A 16,586-nucleotide genomic window follows, 5' to 3' on the forward strand; every position below is an offset into this window, starting at 1 on the left:
TGCTCATGACTCATAATCATCGCCATTAACAGAAAAGCGTCCCTGCTATTACGGCAAATGGACTGCATCTATTTATCGCCTTAAAATACCTCACATAACACACACACACACCCATTTGGAGACGGATAGCGGAGAAGCTGCCATGCAAGGCCGTGAAGCTGCTCACCAGGAGCAGTTTGGGTTTTCGTCGTCTTGCTCAAGGACACTTTGACATGCTGCCAGGTGGAGACGACCGGGGATCGACTGTGATAACGGGTCGACCGGCTCTACTGCCTGAGCTGCTGCTGCCCCCCTCACACAAGACATACAGGATGACCTTTCGTAAAAATGTATATTATATTGGAAGACAACTTTTTTCATGCATTTTTTTTTTTCAGGCATTGTGGGTAGAAACATTCGTCGTGATGTGAGCTGACACACGGAGCCTCAGGGTGGACACTATGTTCTTACGAGCTTTTTGTAGCTACATTACTACAGTACTTTGAATAATCCTAAAGGACAATATGTACATTTTAAAAAGAACATGTTACAGCTGTAGCTACTTTTTATTAGGATTTCTATGCTTCAAGCGTTCTGCTTTCAGATAGACTGATGTGCCCTTGAAAAACAGAAATATGTTCTTAGTTTGTTCCCTTCGCCGGACGATAACAATAATCTTTGTAACAGTAGTTGGTGTTTTTTTTTGTGTTTTTTTTTATACAGACGTCTTTGCAGTCTGCGGGAGAGGAGATACTGACAGTTTAATCCAGGTCATTGAAGACCTTGATCTCAGCCCCACGTGGAAATGGGTGGGTGCGTTATGAGATGCAGCGGACACAGCAGCATGGAGTTATTGTGTCTCTGTTGACAGTAGAGAGCACAGTGAGTGATTTGAGGCGTTTGAAGCCTCAGTTAGGTTTTTGTTTTCTGGCTGTTCTGATACTCTTAACACCTCTGCACGCCAGCCCAGTGCACAGGACCCCATACATGTGATGGGGGAGAACTGCTTATGAAAAGTGGCTGAAGAGGGGAGAGGAGGTGTAGCAGGGCGATCGGGCTGGTTTCAGATTGTGTTCATTCATTCTCCTTTAAGGTAGCCATTGGCATCATTTCCCGCCCCCCTGCTCCTCTCTCTCCTCCTCCCGCCACCCGCAGCTCCTCCTGCTCCAGCAGCCAGTAGCTGGTTTGACCAGCCGTCCTCGGGCCCCTCGTGGAACCGCAGCCGCAGCGTTTTGCGGATCACCAGGCGCTCCACGATGAAGGATGCACAGAACCAGGGCACGGCGTACTCTGCCGTGATCAGTCCCTTGAAGTTGTAGCGGAACTCGGAGTAGTCCCAGGGACAGGCGTTGAACTGGCGCAGCAGCAGCCCCGTGCCGAACTCCCACAGGTACGTCCATAGAGTGTAGATGATGCAGCGCAGCAGCACGGGGCAGCGGCCGCGCAGCTTCAGGTACATCTGCTCCACGATGAGGATGCAGGTGCCATAGATGAAGAGCGCCCACACGCTCGTCACGCCGGGGAATTTCCAGTTGCAGTTCACCACAAACTCCCAGGCGGCCGTGAACATGACCTCGCAGAAGTAGCCATGGATGGCGTAGAGGTACCAGCGTGACAGCGCCGTCAGAGGTACAGGAGCCTCCGGGGTTTCCACAGTGACCATCCTTCCTCTCGCTTTCTATCTGTGATGATGCGATGCAGGTCTGAGGGGAAAGGAGCGAAAACAACGTGTAAGAAGGTGACACAAAGGGGACACATTACAACATCAACTCCATACAACCTCATTTGAAACTCATGAAATTAAATCTCTGAAATTGTTTTCTGAAAAGGGTTTAAAAAAATGTATCAGCATTGAACTTGCACAGTTGATTACTTCCATTTGTAAGTTTTCTGAAATGTTATGTTTGAATATGCAAATGAGGCAATATATTGTTAGATAAGTGCTAATTCCCAGAGCAGAAATCTAAACATTGGATAAAGCCAGATTCATATAAACATATGACCGAGACCAAATCCCTCTATAAAAACTATAGATCGGTGAAAAAGCATGAGAAAATCATCTTAAAAGATATATATTAGATATATGTGAAACTGTATGGAAGATAAATTTCACATCATTGATTTTCTTACATTAAGATAATTTTTTTGTGTAACACGTATTCTGAAATGTTTGTTTAAATGTCTTATATAAATAAATGTCGCAATAAATGTTATTGCAGTACTCAGTATATCTCCAAATGTCTAATTTATCCAACAATATCTTATTTTTATAATGATATAATGTGTAATGATACATCTCAGTATCATTATACTTATAAAAATAAGATATTGTTGCGATATCAGACATTTGGAGATATACCAAGTACTGCAATAACATATATTGCGATACATCACAATTTATTACCTTTTTGCAACTACATATTATGGCCCCTAACCATAATACATTTTTCAGTCTCACTTTTATTGCAGCAAAACTGGATTGTCAAGCAGACGGACAGACCAACGCTGTCATAACACCTGTATGCACCTGACAAACTGTTTGTATCACAGTCAAATGAAACATTTGGTGGACTGAAAACGTATTCTATTATTCTAGTACCAAAACCTTTAAGACCACACAAAACATTGCAATACTATGCTGTATCGATTTTCTCCCAGCCCTACACCGGAGTACTTAAACCATCTTTTATTTTGAAGAGGCCACAAGAAAGTCAATGACAAATTCTGTATTTTTGACAGCAGCTCAGTTTAAAACATCACAGACAATAATGGAACACAGTGAGCTGTTGGATGAAGAGCTGCACACCTCCAACTCAAGGTGCAAGTACCCAAATCCTTTCACTGTGTCCTGCTGTTGTGTGGAAAACTACTTATGCTGCACACAGCGTGAAATCATCACGGGGGCTCATGACTAGGGCTGGGCGATACATTGATATAAAACCAAAAAAAAAGGATATATCTTTAAATGTGATATGGAATTAGACCATATCGCATATATCGATATAGTTTAAAAATGTTTCTTTATATATAAATGCTGCCCTTTCTATGGTTTTGTCATATTTAGTTATTTTGTAATGTTCGTTATTCTTTTCTTATATAAATATATTCATTTTTCAGAAAAAGACTGGCCTATTTTATTTCATAGGCTATTTTTATTTAAGATGTTTTTTTTATTTAAATGTGAACTTTATGGAGCTTTGAATTATTAAAAAGGTACTCCTGTTGTTAGACAGTATTTATGTTCACTTAAATAAACGGTTTCAATAAAACTACTTGTGACATGTCATATTTGACTTTGACTGAACATTTGCTCTCACTTTGCGATAAAAAAAATATCGGGATATATATCGCATATCGATATACAGCCTAAATATATCGGGATATGACCTTTGGTCCATATCGCCCAGCCATACTCATGCCTCAGGACAACTTTATTAAAACGTGAAAAATCTAAATGAATGTCATTCTTTTTAAAAAACAGATCCACCAGTTGCTCTCCTGTTCAAAGTAGATACTTAACAAGTTTTTGTTTTAATATTAAACCACTTTGTAAGCAAAGGTGTCCCTAAATCAACCTGAGCTGAAATCTTAAGGATTACAACGATGCCGAACCAAAGTTCAGTTAAGGACACGAGGCAATGAAACATTTGATTGACATCAAGAAGATGAAATTAGAGAGCCCTTTAACTCCTTCCCTCACTTGATGCTATTTACTGACTGACTGAGGGGGTTTCTTATGTAAGGTATAGCTTTATCATCTGACTGCCTACATCATGTGCTCTTTTTCCAAATCCCGCAGCTTGACGCACACAGGCTTTGGTATCAGGTGTCAGGAGGCCCACGCAGGGTTGGATCCTTCCTCTACTCTATTTATCACACCGCATGTCTAATAAAAAACACTGAAGGCAAATAGCATCATACCGAGGAGTTCAAAGACCACGTGGATGAGAAGGCCAGGAGTGTATATCTTCTACTATACAATGCCTCCAGAGGAAACTGTGTCAGAACAGAAAGCAGTATACAATGGATCATAACCGCTCTGTAAAATACAAGCTTAGAGAGAGGTTAGGAGTACAAAAGCTTGTTTGAAGAACAAAAGCCGATTTTTGGGCTCTTTTTGTCTTCAAAGGTTGGCTGGGGCCCAGTGTGGGCCCATGGGGATTAGCACATTTCTCCCAAAACAAGGAACAAGGGTTTCATGTGAGGAACTGGGCCACAGCGATGGACCAACTGACCTCCCTAAACCCTGTTATACCATCTCCTCACTGCCTGCCTGCCTGGGAAACTCTCCCTCTCTTCTCATCGCTCCGAGCCTGGGTCAAACAGTGCTTTGGAAAATATTCTGAGGACAAAGCTTTATTCTGCCACACTGACTTTTCCCTGTGACTCTACAAAACCTCAACATAATCACCAGAGCAAGAACTTTTAAAGGAGTAAATGACCATTTAGGGGTGTGCTAATTTGCTCTCTTGCTGAGGTGGTTAAAGATGATCAATACCCGTTAGCTTAGCCTAGCAGAAAGACTGGAAACAGCTAGCCTGGCTTTGTCAGAGGGAGATAAAATCCAACTCACAGAAGCTCTAAAGCTCACTAATAAACATGCAAATTGTTAAAGCTGGGTGATACGGACTGGCCCAGGCCTGTCACAATATTTACTATATCGACTTATCGTTTGATATATAAAAATGGAAATGATTTTGATTGAAACGATATGACTTTTGGTCTGTATTGCCCAGCCCTAATCACATCCATGCAATGCGAAGGTTTGCCCCTTCATTAGCACAAAACAGAAGTGAATAGGGACCAAATTTTCAACAACCTTAATTTTTCATGTGTGCTTGTACCTTTATACCTAACTGACAGATATGAGGTATTAATCTCATCACCACCAAATGATCTTTGGTTTATCAAAGTGCTGCTGTGACAGATCCAACCACTCTGTGTGTTTTCCCCCCAACATTTCTCACCCAAGGATCACGTGCCTCTCTCTCCCCATCCACTACTCTCCCTTTTCACAATTTAATTCCCCTTCGCCTTTCTTTTCCCATCGCCTGCGCAGACACCATTTGTTCAGCACTCACATGCCCACTAAGCTGCTAATGATGAAAAATTTGGAATGCAATATTCAGCTGTGTAACACTCGACTTCCAGCCAAACTCCCTATACATACAAAAAAGGTGAAGAAAGATATTTCAGACTACACTGCTGCTGAATATAGACATCTCACCAAATCTTAATGTCTTCAGTTATATTTGAGTAGCTTTAGATAGCAAGAAATGTCTCACTGCAAACCTTGACAAAGTTCTTTCTCCTACACAAACCCATTTTTAGATGTTCACTACCATTATGGTGTCCTCAATGCCTCTTTCTCTGTGGATCTAAGACATTATAATGGAAAAGCAGTTTGGCAGCCTCCTCAGGTCTTTACACGGCCGTTCACATTGTCAACACAACCGGTGAGATTACATTAGAAATCCCTCACATTGTTTACTGTCCAAAGGCAGATTTGTTTATATTACGAAGCAGGAACAGAGCGTGCTGTAACAGGTTTCTGTCATTCTGGCTAAGACAGATGAAAAGACTGAATGAACGCTGCTGACTTTAACACATTTCTGGTTTAATAAAGTGAAACTTGAAACCACAGCAGCACCGTCTTTGCTACAGATAAGAAGGTTTGAAATGTGATCAGAAAGCTCAGGAACAAATGATGAAATAAGGATGAAACAAAACCTTTTAATAATCTCAACCATTTGTGCTTCTGAAACATTGTAATCAGAATTAATGTGACTCTGATATATTGTTGTTTAAAAAGTTAGTGATGTTCCCATTAACCTACATCCCTGATATTTTTCAGATGTTTAAACTTAAGACTAGTTGACTAGTGAAAAAAGTGGGGGGAAAAATCAACAGCCATTTAATCTATAAGGTTAAACATTATCCAAAAAAATATTGTGTAAAGAAGCCATGTGAAATCATTAATCACATTTTTCAATAACCAATCGTATTTTGGTAAGTGGATGGTTGTTTTTTTATATAGCAACATTTGACTATAAAGAAACGACATTTCAGTGCAAATTATGTCAATATGTTTAAATATTCAAATCTGAGCAAGAAGAAAATAATAATACATTTTAATTACTTCTGGTTCTGACATGCTACAGTGTGTGTAAGCTTCGAAACCAGTCGATTTTGCCGAGCTGAAATGCTTTATTTGTTCTGGCATAGGGCTTGGTGATATATTGATATAAAAATATATCAATACCTTTTTAAATGTGATATGGAATTAGACCACATATTGATATACTTTTAAAAAAAAAATCTTTATATCTGAATGCTGCCCTTACTAGGGCAGAAAAAACATTAGCCTATTTTTATTTCATAGGCTATTTTTATTTAAGATTTTTTTCAGTTTAAATTTGCACTTTAAATGGGCTTTGATTTTTAAAAAAGGTACTCCTGTTGTTATACAGTATTTATGTGCACTTAAATAAACAGTTTCAATAAAACTACTTGTGACATGTCATATTTGACTTTGACTGAACATTTGCTCTCACTTTGCAATAAAAATATCGGGATATATATCTTATAACGATATTCAGCCTAAATATATCAGGATATGGCTTTTGGTCCATATCGCCCAGCTCTACAGTGTCCCAGTTTTTTTGGAATTGGGGCTGTACAACAGAAATCTATGGTCTGACCACAACTGTAGTTGCTGCGATTACACGGTCAGTGTCTTAAATCCGTGAGCCGCCTGGACGTCCACACTGCTGTGTGTGTATTTAGGCACATCTATTGACTTGTTGCCTCAGCATGACACAGTTCACACACTGGGTGCCATTTGATTCTGTTGTTGTTGTTGCAGCTGTTGTAGGATATCGCCCACCAACCCACCGGCTCTCTCATCGGCCCTGTGTATCGATCGGCAAGGCTCCTGCCAGCTCTTGCTGCGGCGACCCGCTTCGCCATCGCACTCTATTGAACCCCCGCCATGGGACATCACAGTGTGATGGTGATCAGAATGGTGAATGTGACAGAGCTGCCTGCTTTGTAAACCTCCTGATGACCACGGGGAGACACAACGCGGGCGGGGTGCCGTCTGAACTGAAAGGGAGGGAAGTGTAACCACAGAGCGCCGGGGGTTTGTCTGAGGACACGGCGGGAAGGCACCAGCTGAGTGTGTGTTTTTAAATGAAACATAAAGGGCGAGATAGAGAAAGGGAGTGTACGAGAACAAGCTTTGAAGTGAGGATGAAAACAAGGCTGACGGCTCTGTCAGTTAGACACTCCTCCCGACAGCAGGTAAACAATCACAACCATAAAGAAAAACACCCCGTTATGGGAGTCAGCCAAGGTTGAATTAAAAAAAAAAACACAGGAAAAACAAAGAGGTGCCTTTACTGTGCCGCCAGCACGCTGACAGCTGTGAACTTTGACTCTGTGATTGAATCAGAAACCTAACCCATCGCTGACCTCTCATCACGCCATAATCCCTGTTCATGTACTGTGGCTGTCTGGCTCTGGCTGTGGCACAGATCCAAAGGCCTATGCAGACTTTTTGGAAGGTCACTTTGGGAGGCTGCGGCGTGGCGTATAGAAACCAGCAGTATCCAATGCGGTTAAGTGCCAGTGACCAAGGTGACCTAACCACCGCTTCATCCCCGCTGACGGAAACAGCAGCTGCTCTTGTAGCTGCATCTGTCCTCATGAAAATACTGCAGATTTAAGGCTAGTATTTCTATTTTGTACCTTATTTTTCTGACCACCATAGCCAGAAAAATGACAGGACAGCACTAAAAACAATTACAGTCATGGAAAAAAATATTAGACCACTCTTTTTCTTCAATTTCTTGTTCATTTTAATGCCTGAAACAACTAAACGTACATTTGTTTGGACAAATATAATGATAACAAAAGCAGCTGATAGTAGTTTAATTTAAGAGCTGATATCTAGCCATTTTCCATGGTTTTCTTGATAATAGCCAAAATCATTATCAAGAAAACCATGAAAAATGTCTAGACATCAGCTCTTAGATTAAACTCTTATCAGCTATTTTTGTTGTTATCATTATATTTGTCCAAACACATGTACTTTTAGTTGTACCAGGCATTAAAATGAAGAAATTGAAGAAAATAATGGTCTTATATTTTTTCCATGACTGTACATAGAGATGATCTGAATTGTTATTTATTATTAAAACAATTAATGATACTGATACACAATGAATTTAAATAGATCTGCCCCATTGCCATACAACAGCCAAATCCAAGATTTCGAATCTTCATCATTCACAATATTCATATCATATTGATTTTTTTTTACCTAGCTCTGTTGCAAACATGCAATTAGTAAAATATTCAGAACAGTAAGTACAGCTTCTGATGTGTGGAAACAAACAAATGTACCTTTAGTTGTACCAGGTATTAAAATAAAAAGGAAATGGAAGAAAACAAGGGTGGTCTAATAATCTTTTCCATTGCTGTAGATGACTTATAAACTGGTCTAGTCACCAACAATTCTTCTGATCGATTCATTGATTTAGTAATTTATCAAGCAAAAATGCTAAATATTTGTAGGATCCAGAATCTTAAAATAAGAGAAAATGAGAAAATGCTGCTTTTCTCTGTTTTATATGATCATAAATGTAATACCTTTGGGTTTCAGGCAAGCAATACAATGACATCTCTAGCATGTGGCACTGCTAACCTGAAAGCTGCACATAGACAGGGTTTTGGCTTTCTGAGCCATCACTAACTGATCCTGATCACATTGGCTTTTTTGTGTGAGCAATTGATTGAATGATTGACGAGAAGTGTGTGTCAAGTGAGGGGGAGGGAAGAAGGTTGAAGGTTGGGAAGCAGGAGAACTTTCCAAGGCAGCACAAAATAAACTGATCCGGATCAATTGCAACGACAGATCAATTACCAGTGAAACAGCAAGCTGGCTCTAATCCTAAGCAACATCACGTCTCCTCCATCTGGAGCGAGTCTTAGGCAAATAGAGTTGTAATATCCTTTAAGGCCAAAATATCCTTGAAAAACATGTTTATTTGAAACGTCCTCACACCACGTCTAAGGACAAAAACGTTAATAACTGTTCCCAACGGTCACACTGAAAGACAGGACAAAAACGACACAGAGAGGGAAGAGCCGCAATAATCATTCAAATATGGAGGAAAACAGACACTTTCTTACAGTCCTCCCTTGAAAGCATTCATGGTCAAAATACCATGTTTTGTTTTTGTTACATTACTTTTCTGAAGAATGAGGTCTAATGTATTTATTTAACCCTCAGCCTTCTGAACCTGAGCTACAGTAACAACACTGGGGAAGGTGAACAGTTGTATCGCTTCATATTTCTCCACAGATCCCTGTCACAATATATTTCAGAGGTGTGAATCACCAGAGGCCCCACAATATGATTTTACTCCGATACTTGAGTCACGATACGATATTATTGCGATCTTAAGCATTTTGGGATATGGTGAGTATTGCGATACAATACATTGCGATTTAACGGTTCAACTGCATTTTGTGTCCACAAAATTAAATTCAATCAAGAATTGTTTTGTCAAATTAGAGAAAATTCTCAGTCTATTCATCTCACTTCAGTCTTTTTATTTCTCCACAATGAGTCAAACCCACAGACTGGCCAACAAAGTACTCAGTTAAACTGAACTGAATTGATATAAAAAATGTATGGACGACAAAAACTACAGCATTTTCTCAAATTTTCCTCAACTTTAAGCTTTACTGATCTGATTTTTTTAAAATTAAATTTAAAAAAAAGCCTAACTTTACAGCGTTATTTGGACAACTTCCTGACATGACATACTGACGCATATGGTGTCTATAGATTCCTAAGATCTTCTAATTTCATATGATACCAGTATCTTCCTAAAAGGGAGCCTGCTACATAACAAAAATGGCGAACATACTGACAGGTGCCCGAATGCTATATTGATACTTGGCGGCCATGAATCGATTTATTATTGCCACGCAAAATATTTTGCGTGTCAAAAATTGCACCCACCTTTCATTGATTTGATTTAAATCCTGCTTGTAACTAAATCTAATGATTATCTCAGAATTAGCCAACTAAACATTTAGTTGGTCAGAAAATAGTGACGAAAAGCTGTCAACCAAAACATTTCTAATTATTTAAGACAAAAAAGGCGACAAAACCTCAAAATTGAGGGACTGTGAAAGTGACCAAATAATGAATCAGTTGCAGATTGTTTTACTGACAACTTGTTTTAACTGAATAATCGTCTATTTGTTTCAGCTTTGCTTTAAAATATGAGGATGGAGTAACAGGTCAGCTGGTCCAACACAACCTCAAAGACTTGATCAGAAAAGAAAAGATATTTTGGCAGCTATGGGAGTAACATGCAGGGAAAAGATTAAAAAACTAAAACCAAGAATATAAGATGACAATGAAATACCATGACTACTACAGTTGGACTGACAGAACCATGTTCAGGTGGTCTAGAGTCATCCAACATCCATAAATAAGACAGTACAAACTATTCATATATGTGTGATAGACAAAGTAGTTGATACTGTAGACTTATCTTATTTCCCTAACTGCACTCTGAGCCACTGCAGTTTCAAATTAGTACACCTCTCCCTCCATCCTCTCCACCACCCCCACCTCAATCCAGATATTCCCCCAGAGACACATGAAGTATCTGAGTATCACAAACAAGTACGGCTTCTGATAGAGCTGGGGAGACGCCACAAGGGCTGAGACTAAAAGCCTGGACGCAGCACAGCCAGCAGAGCCTCATATAACTTTATAGTAGGCATCTTTTCTATATCCACAAGGTGAACAAAACAAGCAGAGTGCTGCTGGAGGAGGAGGAGGAGGAGGGCTCTATGAACAGAGAGTGGTAGGAGCTGCACTCTGAAGGGTTCATATCCAAAAGGCTCTATTGATTTGTAACCTGAGGCTCATTACTCTTTGTCCTTAACATTATAGAGAAGATGTAAAAGTTTTTTTATATTACTTAATAGCCTTTAAAAACAGCTCATGGTCATGTTGCTAATCCAATATTTTAAACAAAAATCTGTTATCAGGAAGACCAGAAGCTCTACTTACCGTTCTAAAAATGTTTTTACTAATTGCAGGTTTGCAACAGAGCTGGGTAAAAAGAAAAATCAATATTATATAAATATTGTGAATGATGAAGATTCAAAACCTTGGATTTGGTTAATGTACAGTCATGGAAAAAAATATTAGACCACCCTTGTTTTCTCGAATATGTTGTTCATTTTAGTGCCTGGTACAACTAAAGGTACTTGTTTGGACAAATATAATGATAACAACAAAAATAGCACATATGAGTTTAATTTAAGAGCAGATATCTGGACATTTCCCATGGTTTTCTTGATAATGATTTTGGTTATTATAAAAAAAAAAACATGAAAAATGTCTAGATATCAGCTCTCAAATTAAACTCTTATGAGCTATTTTTGTTGTTATTATCATATTTGTCCAAACAAATGTACCTTTAGTTGTACCTGGCATTAAAATGAACAAGAAATTGAAGAAAACAATGGTCTAATAATTTTTTCCATGACTGTATGACAATTCATATCTACTGTGTATTACATATATTATATTATATATATTACATATAAGTTTTACAAAGCAATGTTTGAGTCAAGCCTAACACATGATCCCAGTCACTTCCACACCGTGAGGCATACAGCTCAGTATTTAAATACTGGTAATGGACCGGTACCCTGATCAGCAGATAGCCAACATTCAGGTATCATAACAAAAAGGATGCAAATGTCGCTGTTTTGAGTCTGGACAGATCGCTCCTCTCTTTCCCCTCATTTCCTGCCTCCGCTCTTCTATACATTATCAAAATAAATGCGTAAAAGAGTACAACAACAAAAAGTGTAATAGTAACCCCCACCTGGGATCACTGTATATTGATAAATGTGTATGTTATTAAAATTTCACAATATTTGACGATAATCTAACTATATTTCAGTACTGATTGCCATCTGGTTATTTATCTAAAATAATTTCTAAATTGAATTTTAGGTAATATATCAAAAAATATACCTCTATTGTGATAAAACTTAAGCAAACTATGATGGGAGATTTAAAAAAATATATTTAATAAAGTCTCTCAGGACCAAGATACACAACCAACAAAACAAACACATACAGAGTGTAAGGGGTTTTAATTGAAAGATCAGGAAAAAACTGCAAGGATGTAAAGTAAACATTTTGGGGGAGGGGACTTACGAAACTATTGGACCGTCTGACACACAGTTCTGATGAATTATACAAGAAGCTAAAGACTCTGATCACACATTGTATTGAATCGAAGAATGCTTGTGGTGATTGGCTGCAAGCAAATCCTAACAAATAGTGTTTTGTTTTATTCTAGATCTGGGTACAAAAAAAAGGATCAGATTCAGGTATTGTTTGAGTGGAGAATTTTCTATACTACTTGGTACTGGGTTATTTCGGTTCACTTAAAGGTATCAAGTACTAATTACCAGCTCTAACTGCCAATAAGATCTGATTTGACAATGGGAAAAAACACAAATGCTTCTGAGTTCAACTCGAGGAGACCAGAGCACAACGCAAAGGGAACAAGCAAAAGCTTCACTGTCATTGAAAACTATTATTAAACATTGTCCCAGGCTGCAAAAAAAGCACTCTCTGTCTGATCAGAGGCCTGAGGTGTCACTTTCTGCTGATGTTGGGGAAAAAAACCACTCTGTCTGTTATTTTGACCTTTACATTGATGGTTTAGTGCAAAGTCCGCTCACTCCTCCGTATGGTGCATTATCTTTGGGACTGGCTGCACACTGTGTTGCAATCAACTGTGACTTTTAATCTATTCTGTTGAGTTATTTAAGCTGCTGGGGGGGTCTTCTGTTGTACCTATTCTGCTGTGACCTACTCTCAGTCAGTTAACCAGTCTGTCTTTCTCTTTATCAGCCAATAAACATCCACAACCTTTAAACAAACTGACCTTTACAGTTCAAACCCACCCTTAAAGTATCTTCTCTTTCCCGTTCTCCCTCGTTTACTCCCCCAACACTCATTACAGCTCTTGAGCTCTTTGCAGTTTAATGAAAGACCCTAAGACATGGGAGTTAAGCCCTCTGTCCTGAATTGCATGTGGGTCATGCCCCATAGATTAGAAATCTTGGAGCAGCCACAGAGAAAGCAGGAGATTTACTGACATGGTCATCGCAGCGCCATGGAGGGTAATGCCTCTAATGGAGGGATGCATGCGCATGTTAATCTGTTATCAGACAAAGAAGCTTTATAATCAATCGTTGACAATGCATAATTGATGGTGGCTGGTCTGTGAAGGTTTTAGGAACAAAGATCTTTGAAAAACAAAAGAGGTTTTGAGCTGAACTGTCACCTGCTTTGAACAAAGTGAAATATTCAGCATGCTCTTTGGTGTTTTTTTGTGTACCCCAAGTCTAAAGGTGCAGAGACCTCTTCTGGAACAAACACAAAAATCACTTTTATACAACTGCATCACACAAAAAACTTTTTGGGAGTAGAATTTTCTGGAGTTTCAAGGTCAATACTGATATTTCACAGTTCAAATATACAGTCATCGAAAAAATTATTAGACCACCCTTGTTTTCTTCAATTTCTTCTTCATTTTACATCAAAAATAATTTAAGAGCTGATACCTAGCCATTTCTTTATAATGATTTTGGTTATTATCAAGAAAAAAACATGGAAAATGGCTAGATATCAGCTCTTAAATTAAACTCTTATGAGCTATTTTTGATGTTATCGTTATATTTGTCCAAACAAATGTACCTTTAGCTGTACCAGGCATTAAAATGAACAAGAAATTGAAGAAAACAATGGTCTAATAATTTTTTCCATGACTGTATATTGTATATCTTCACGTTTAGTTTTTTTTCATATAAACAAACATTTTTATAAGAAACCCATACACGTTATCTGTAACTTTACTTTGTGTGCTTTGTACATTAATTTATCTTATAATATTTTCATTTAATATTTTTTGTAGTTTACACGATGGTTAAGAATTTTCCAAACTTTCAAGACTTTATACAAAAAAAAAATCATGGTTTGGGTTAAAATAAGTGGGGTTTTTGAGCCCAGCAGCCCTACGGAGGAAACTCATTTCAGCTGCTTGTATCCGCGACCTCGTTCTTTCGGTCACGACCCAATGTTCATCACCATAGGTGAGGGTTGGAGCATAGGTGGACCGGTAAATCAAGAGCTTTGCCTTCCGGCTCAGCTCCTTCGTTACCACAACGGTCCGGTACAACGCCTGCATCACTGCTGACGCTGCATCAAACCGCCTGTCCATCTCACGCTCCGTTCTACCTTCACTTGTGAACAAGATCCCAAGATACTTGAACTCCTTCACTTGAGGCAGTCCCCTCTTCTCCCCACGACTTTCAGTCACAAGGAGGCGACCCTCTTGTTCTTAAGGGACAACTCCAACACAGCGGCGCTCAGTTGGGGGCTTGTGAGTATCCCCACACCCGCCTCTCACCCTGGGCAACTCCAAAAAAGGAGAGAGTCCAGCCTCTCTCCAGGAGTTTGGTTCCAGAGCCCACGCTATACGTGGAGGTGAGCCCAACTATTTCTAGCTCGGGCTCCTTCCCCGCCAGCAAGGTGACATATTCCACGTCCCCAGAGCTAGCCGCTGCAGCCGGGGGTCATCACGCCCAGGTACCCGCCTTCATCTGCCGCCGGGCTCACAACGCACCCGACCCAATGCCCTACTCTGCTGGGGGTGGGCCCACAGTTCAGCAGATCCATGTGGTTTTTTGGGCTGAGCCCAGTGCATCAGTATTGAAAAAAGTTTTGTCATTTTTGTGACTTGGTTTAAATTCCCATCACAAACATGATAAATTTGGTTTGGGCTTTATTTTCTTATTACCCTACTAGATTTCTTAAGCACATGTACATACAACATCAAATCTTTAAACTGTCACTGCACACTGTAGTAGCTTATTAACAATGATTTTACAGGTCCATTTTGTACTGAACTGAACATGAGAGCTTGGACCAGAAACAGTTTGACGTAAGGTTGCAGACATAAGATATATGGTGCTAATGTACGCACTGAAGTGCATTTACACAGTGAAGAAAATACAGAGGCTATGAGTCTTTGAACGGATTGAAATTATTCAAAATGCAAGCAAGCAATTGTGATTTCCACTTCTAGCATTACTCACATGCAGGAACATTTTGGTTCGGAAACTCTCCTCTGCCTCAACAATGACCTTTTATGTGCCTCTAACCTGCTGTTACAAAAGGACATTCCCAACATACCCTATATGGTCTTTTATAAGAGGAAGCAGGAGCTGAATAACCTGCATGAGTGCATTATAACAGCCCTGTACTTAACACTCCTGACCAAGTGTCCACACAGCTGAGGTGGGCTGACTGCCCTTTTTTTTTTTTTTTTTAACTAGTGGTTCTGTCATGGATTCATTTTGGGATTTCTTGCAGTGAAGGATGGCACATGGGTTATAAATAGGTTCAAAATGCCAATACAGTCAGTGTAAAAGTGAAGGGGGATATAGGCTACCAATGCAGCAGCAGCAGGGATTATCTCACCCGAAATGATAGTGAACTGCAGGCCTTATATGGAATAAGTCAAAGAGGTTTTTGTCGAAATCCAACCCACAGCCACATATAGCACCATTTTTCTCTATCCATTAAATGTGACCAAGAAACGAAGTCATGACAGCAATGAATCGGCTCTGTAGATAAAACTCCACGGGTTGTAATTGCGCTAGATGGCCAAAGTCATCATATTTTGTCCCTGGAAACTACGGGCCAGTGCGCAGGCCCGGCTGGCTGCTGGGACTCCGCTGCAGCATCACGCCTCCTTCCCACTGAGCAGTGCAGTACGGTTATCCTCTACAAATAATCTTTTAAAAAGCCCCCTGAAATTTGACAAGGGCGACTTGAAAACACATTTATCCCTTACAAAGCATCATTGAAATATACAAGACGCAATTACACACAGAGTTTAAAGCTGGAGTCCTCCTTTTGGGCTTATATCATCAGTCCCATCCATATTTGAACAGGTGCAACAGCCCAAATGTGCATAAAAAACACGCCGAATTTAGATAAATGCATTGTGTTTTTTAACACTATGTGCAGCTATTGACTTTGCATTAATTAGAGTGCATTTAATGTGGGACAGAGTAAAAAAACACGCTTGTAAAGCTGCCAACTTGCAAGCAAACACTCGTTAAGGATAACGGAACGTTATTTCCAATGTAAATCAAGGTAAATTAAGAAAACCTACATATTGTATCACTCAAAAGCTTCTCAAACACGCATGTTGCTATGATAAAGGCATGCAAACATGTTGGCGACATGTCGGCTCGAGCAGACGGACATGATTCATCCTCAGTGCAGGTTTTTTTTCTCCTACCTTCAGATTGAGCTCTGCGGTGTCTCCCTCAGCACACAGGCCGGCGAATCAAACACATCCCCCGGGGAGATTGTGCAGGATGTCGCGGTGTCGGTCTGCAGCTCGTCTGTCTGTCCCCGGTCTGTCGTTCCTCCACGGAGTCTCTACTGTCCGGTGGAAATTGACACATTTTAC

General features: G+C 39.7%; 1 protein-coding gene across 1 annotated transcript; it reads right to left on the reverse strand.

Annotated features, from left to right (window-relative positions):
• Positions 1-380: 380 nt before the first annotated feature.
• Positions 381-16,586, reverse strand: tmem229b (transmembrane protein 229B). Its single transcript, XM_059353417.1, has 2 exons — positions 16,413-16,586; positions 381-1,682 (listed from the first exon to the last, which is right to left on the reverse strand). Exon 2 carries the CDS (start codon positions 1,640-1,642, stop codon positions 1,058-1,060), a length of 585 nt encoding a protein of 194 aa, XP_059209400.1. The 5' UTR covers positions 1,643-1,682; positions 16,413-16,586; the 3' UTR covers positions 381-1,057.

This window comes from Centropristis striata, chromosome 16 (assembly GCF_030273125.1).
Source record: "Centropristis striata isolate RG_2023a ecotype Rhode Island chromosome 16, C.striata_1.0, whole genome shotgun sequence".
NCBI classification, from domain to species: Eukaryota; Metazoa; Chordata; class Actinopteri; order Perciformes; family Serranidae; genus Centropristis; species Centropristis striata.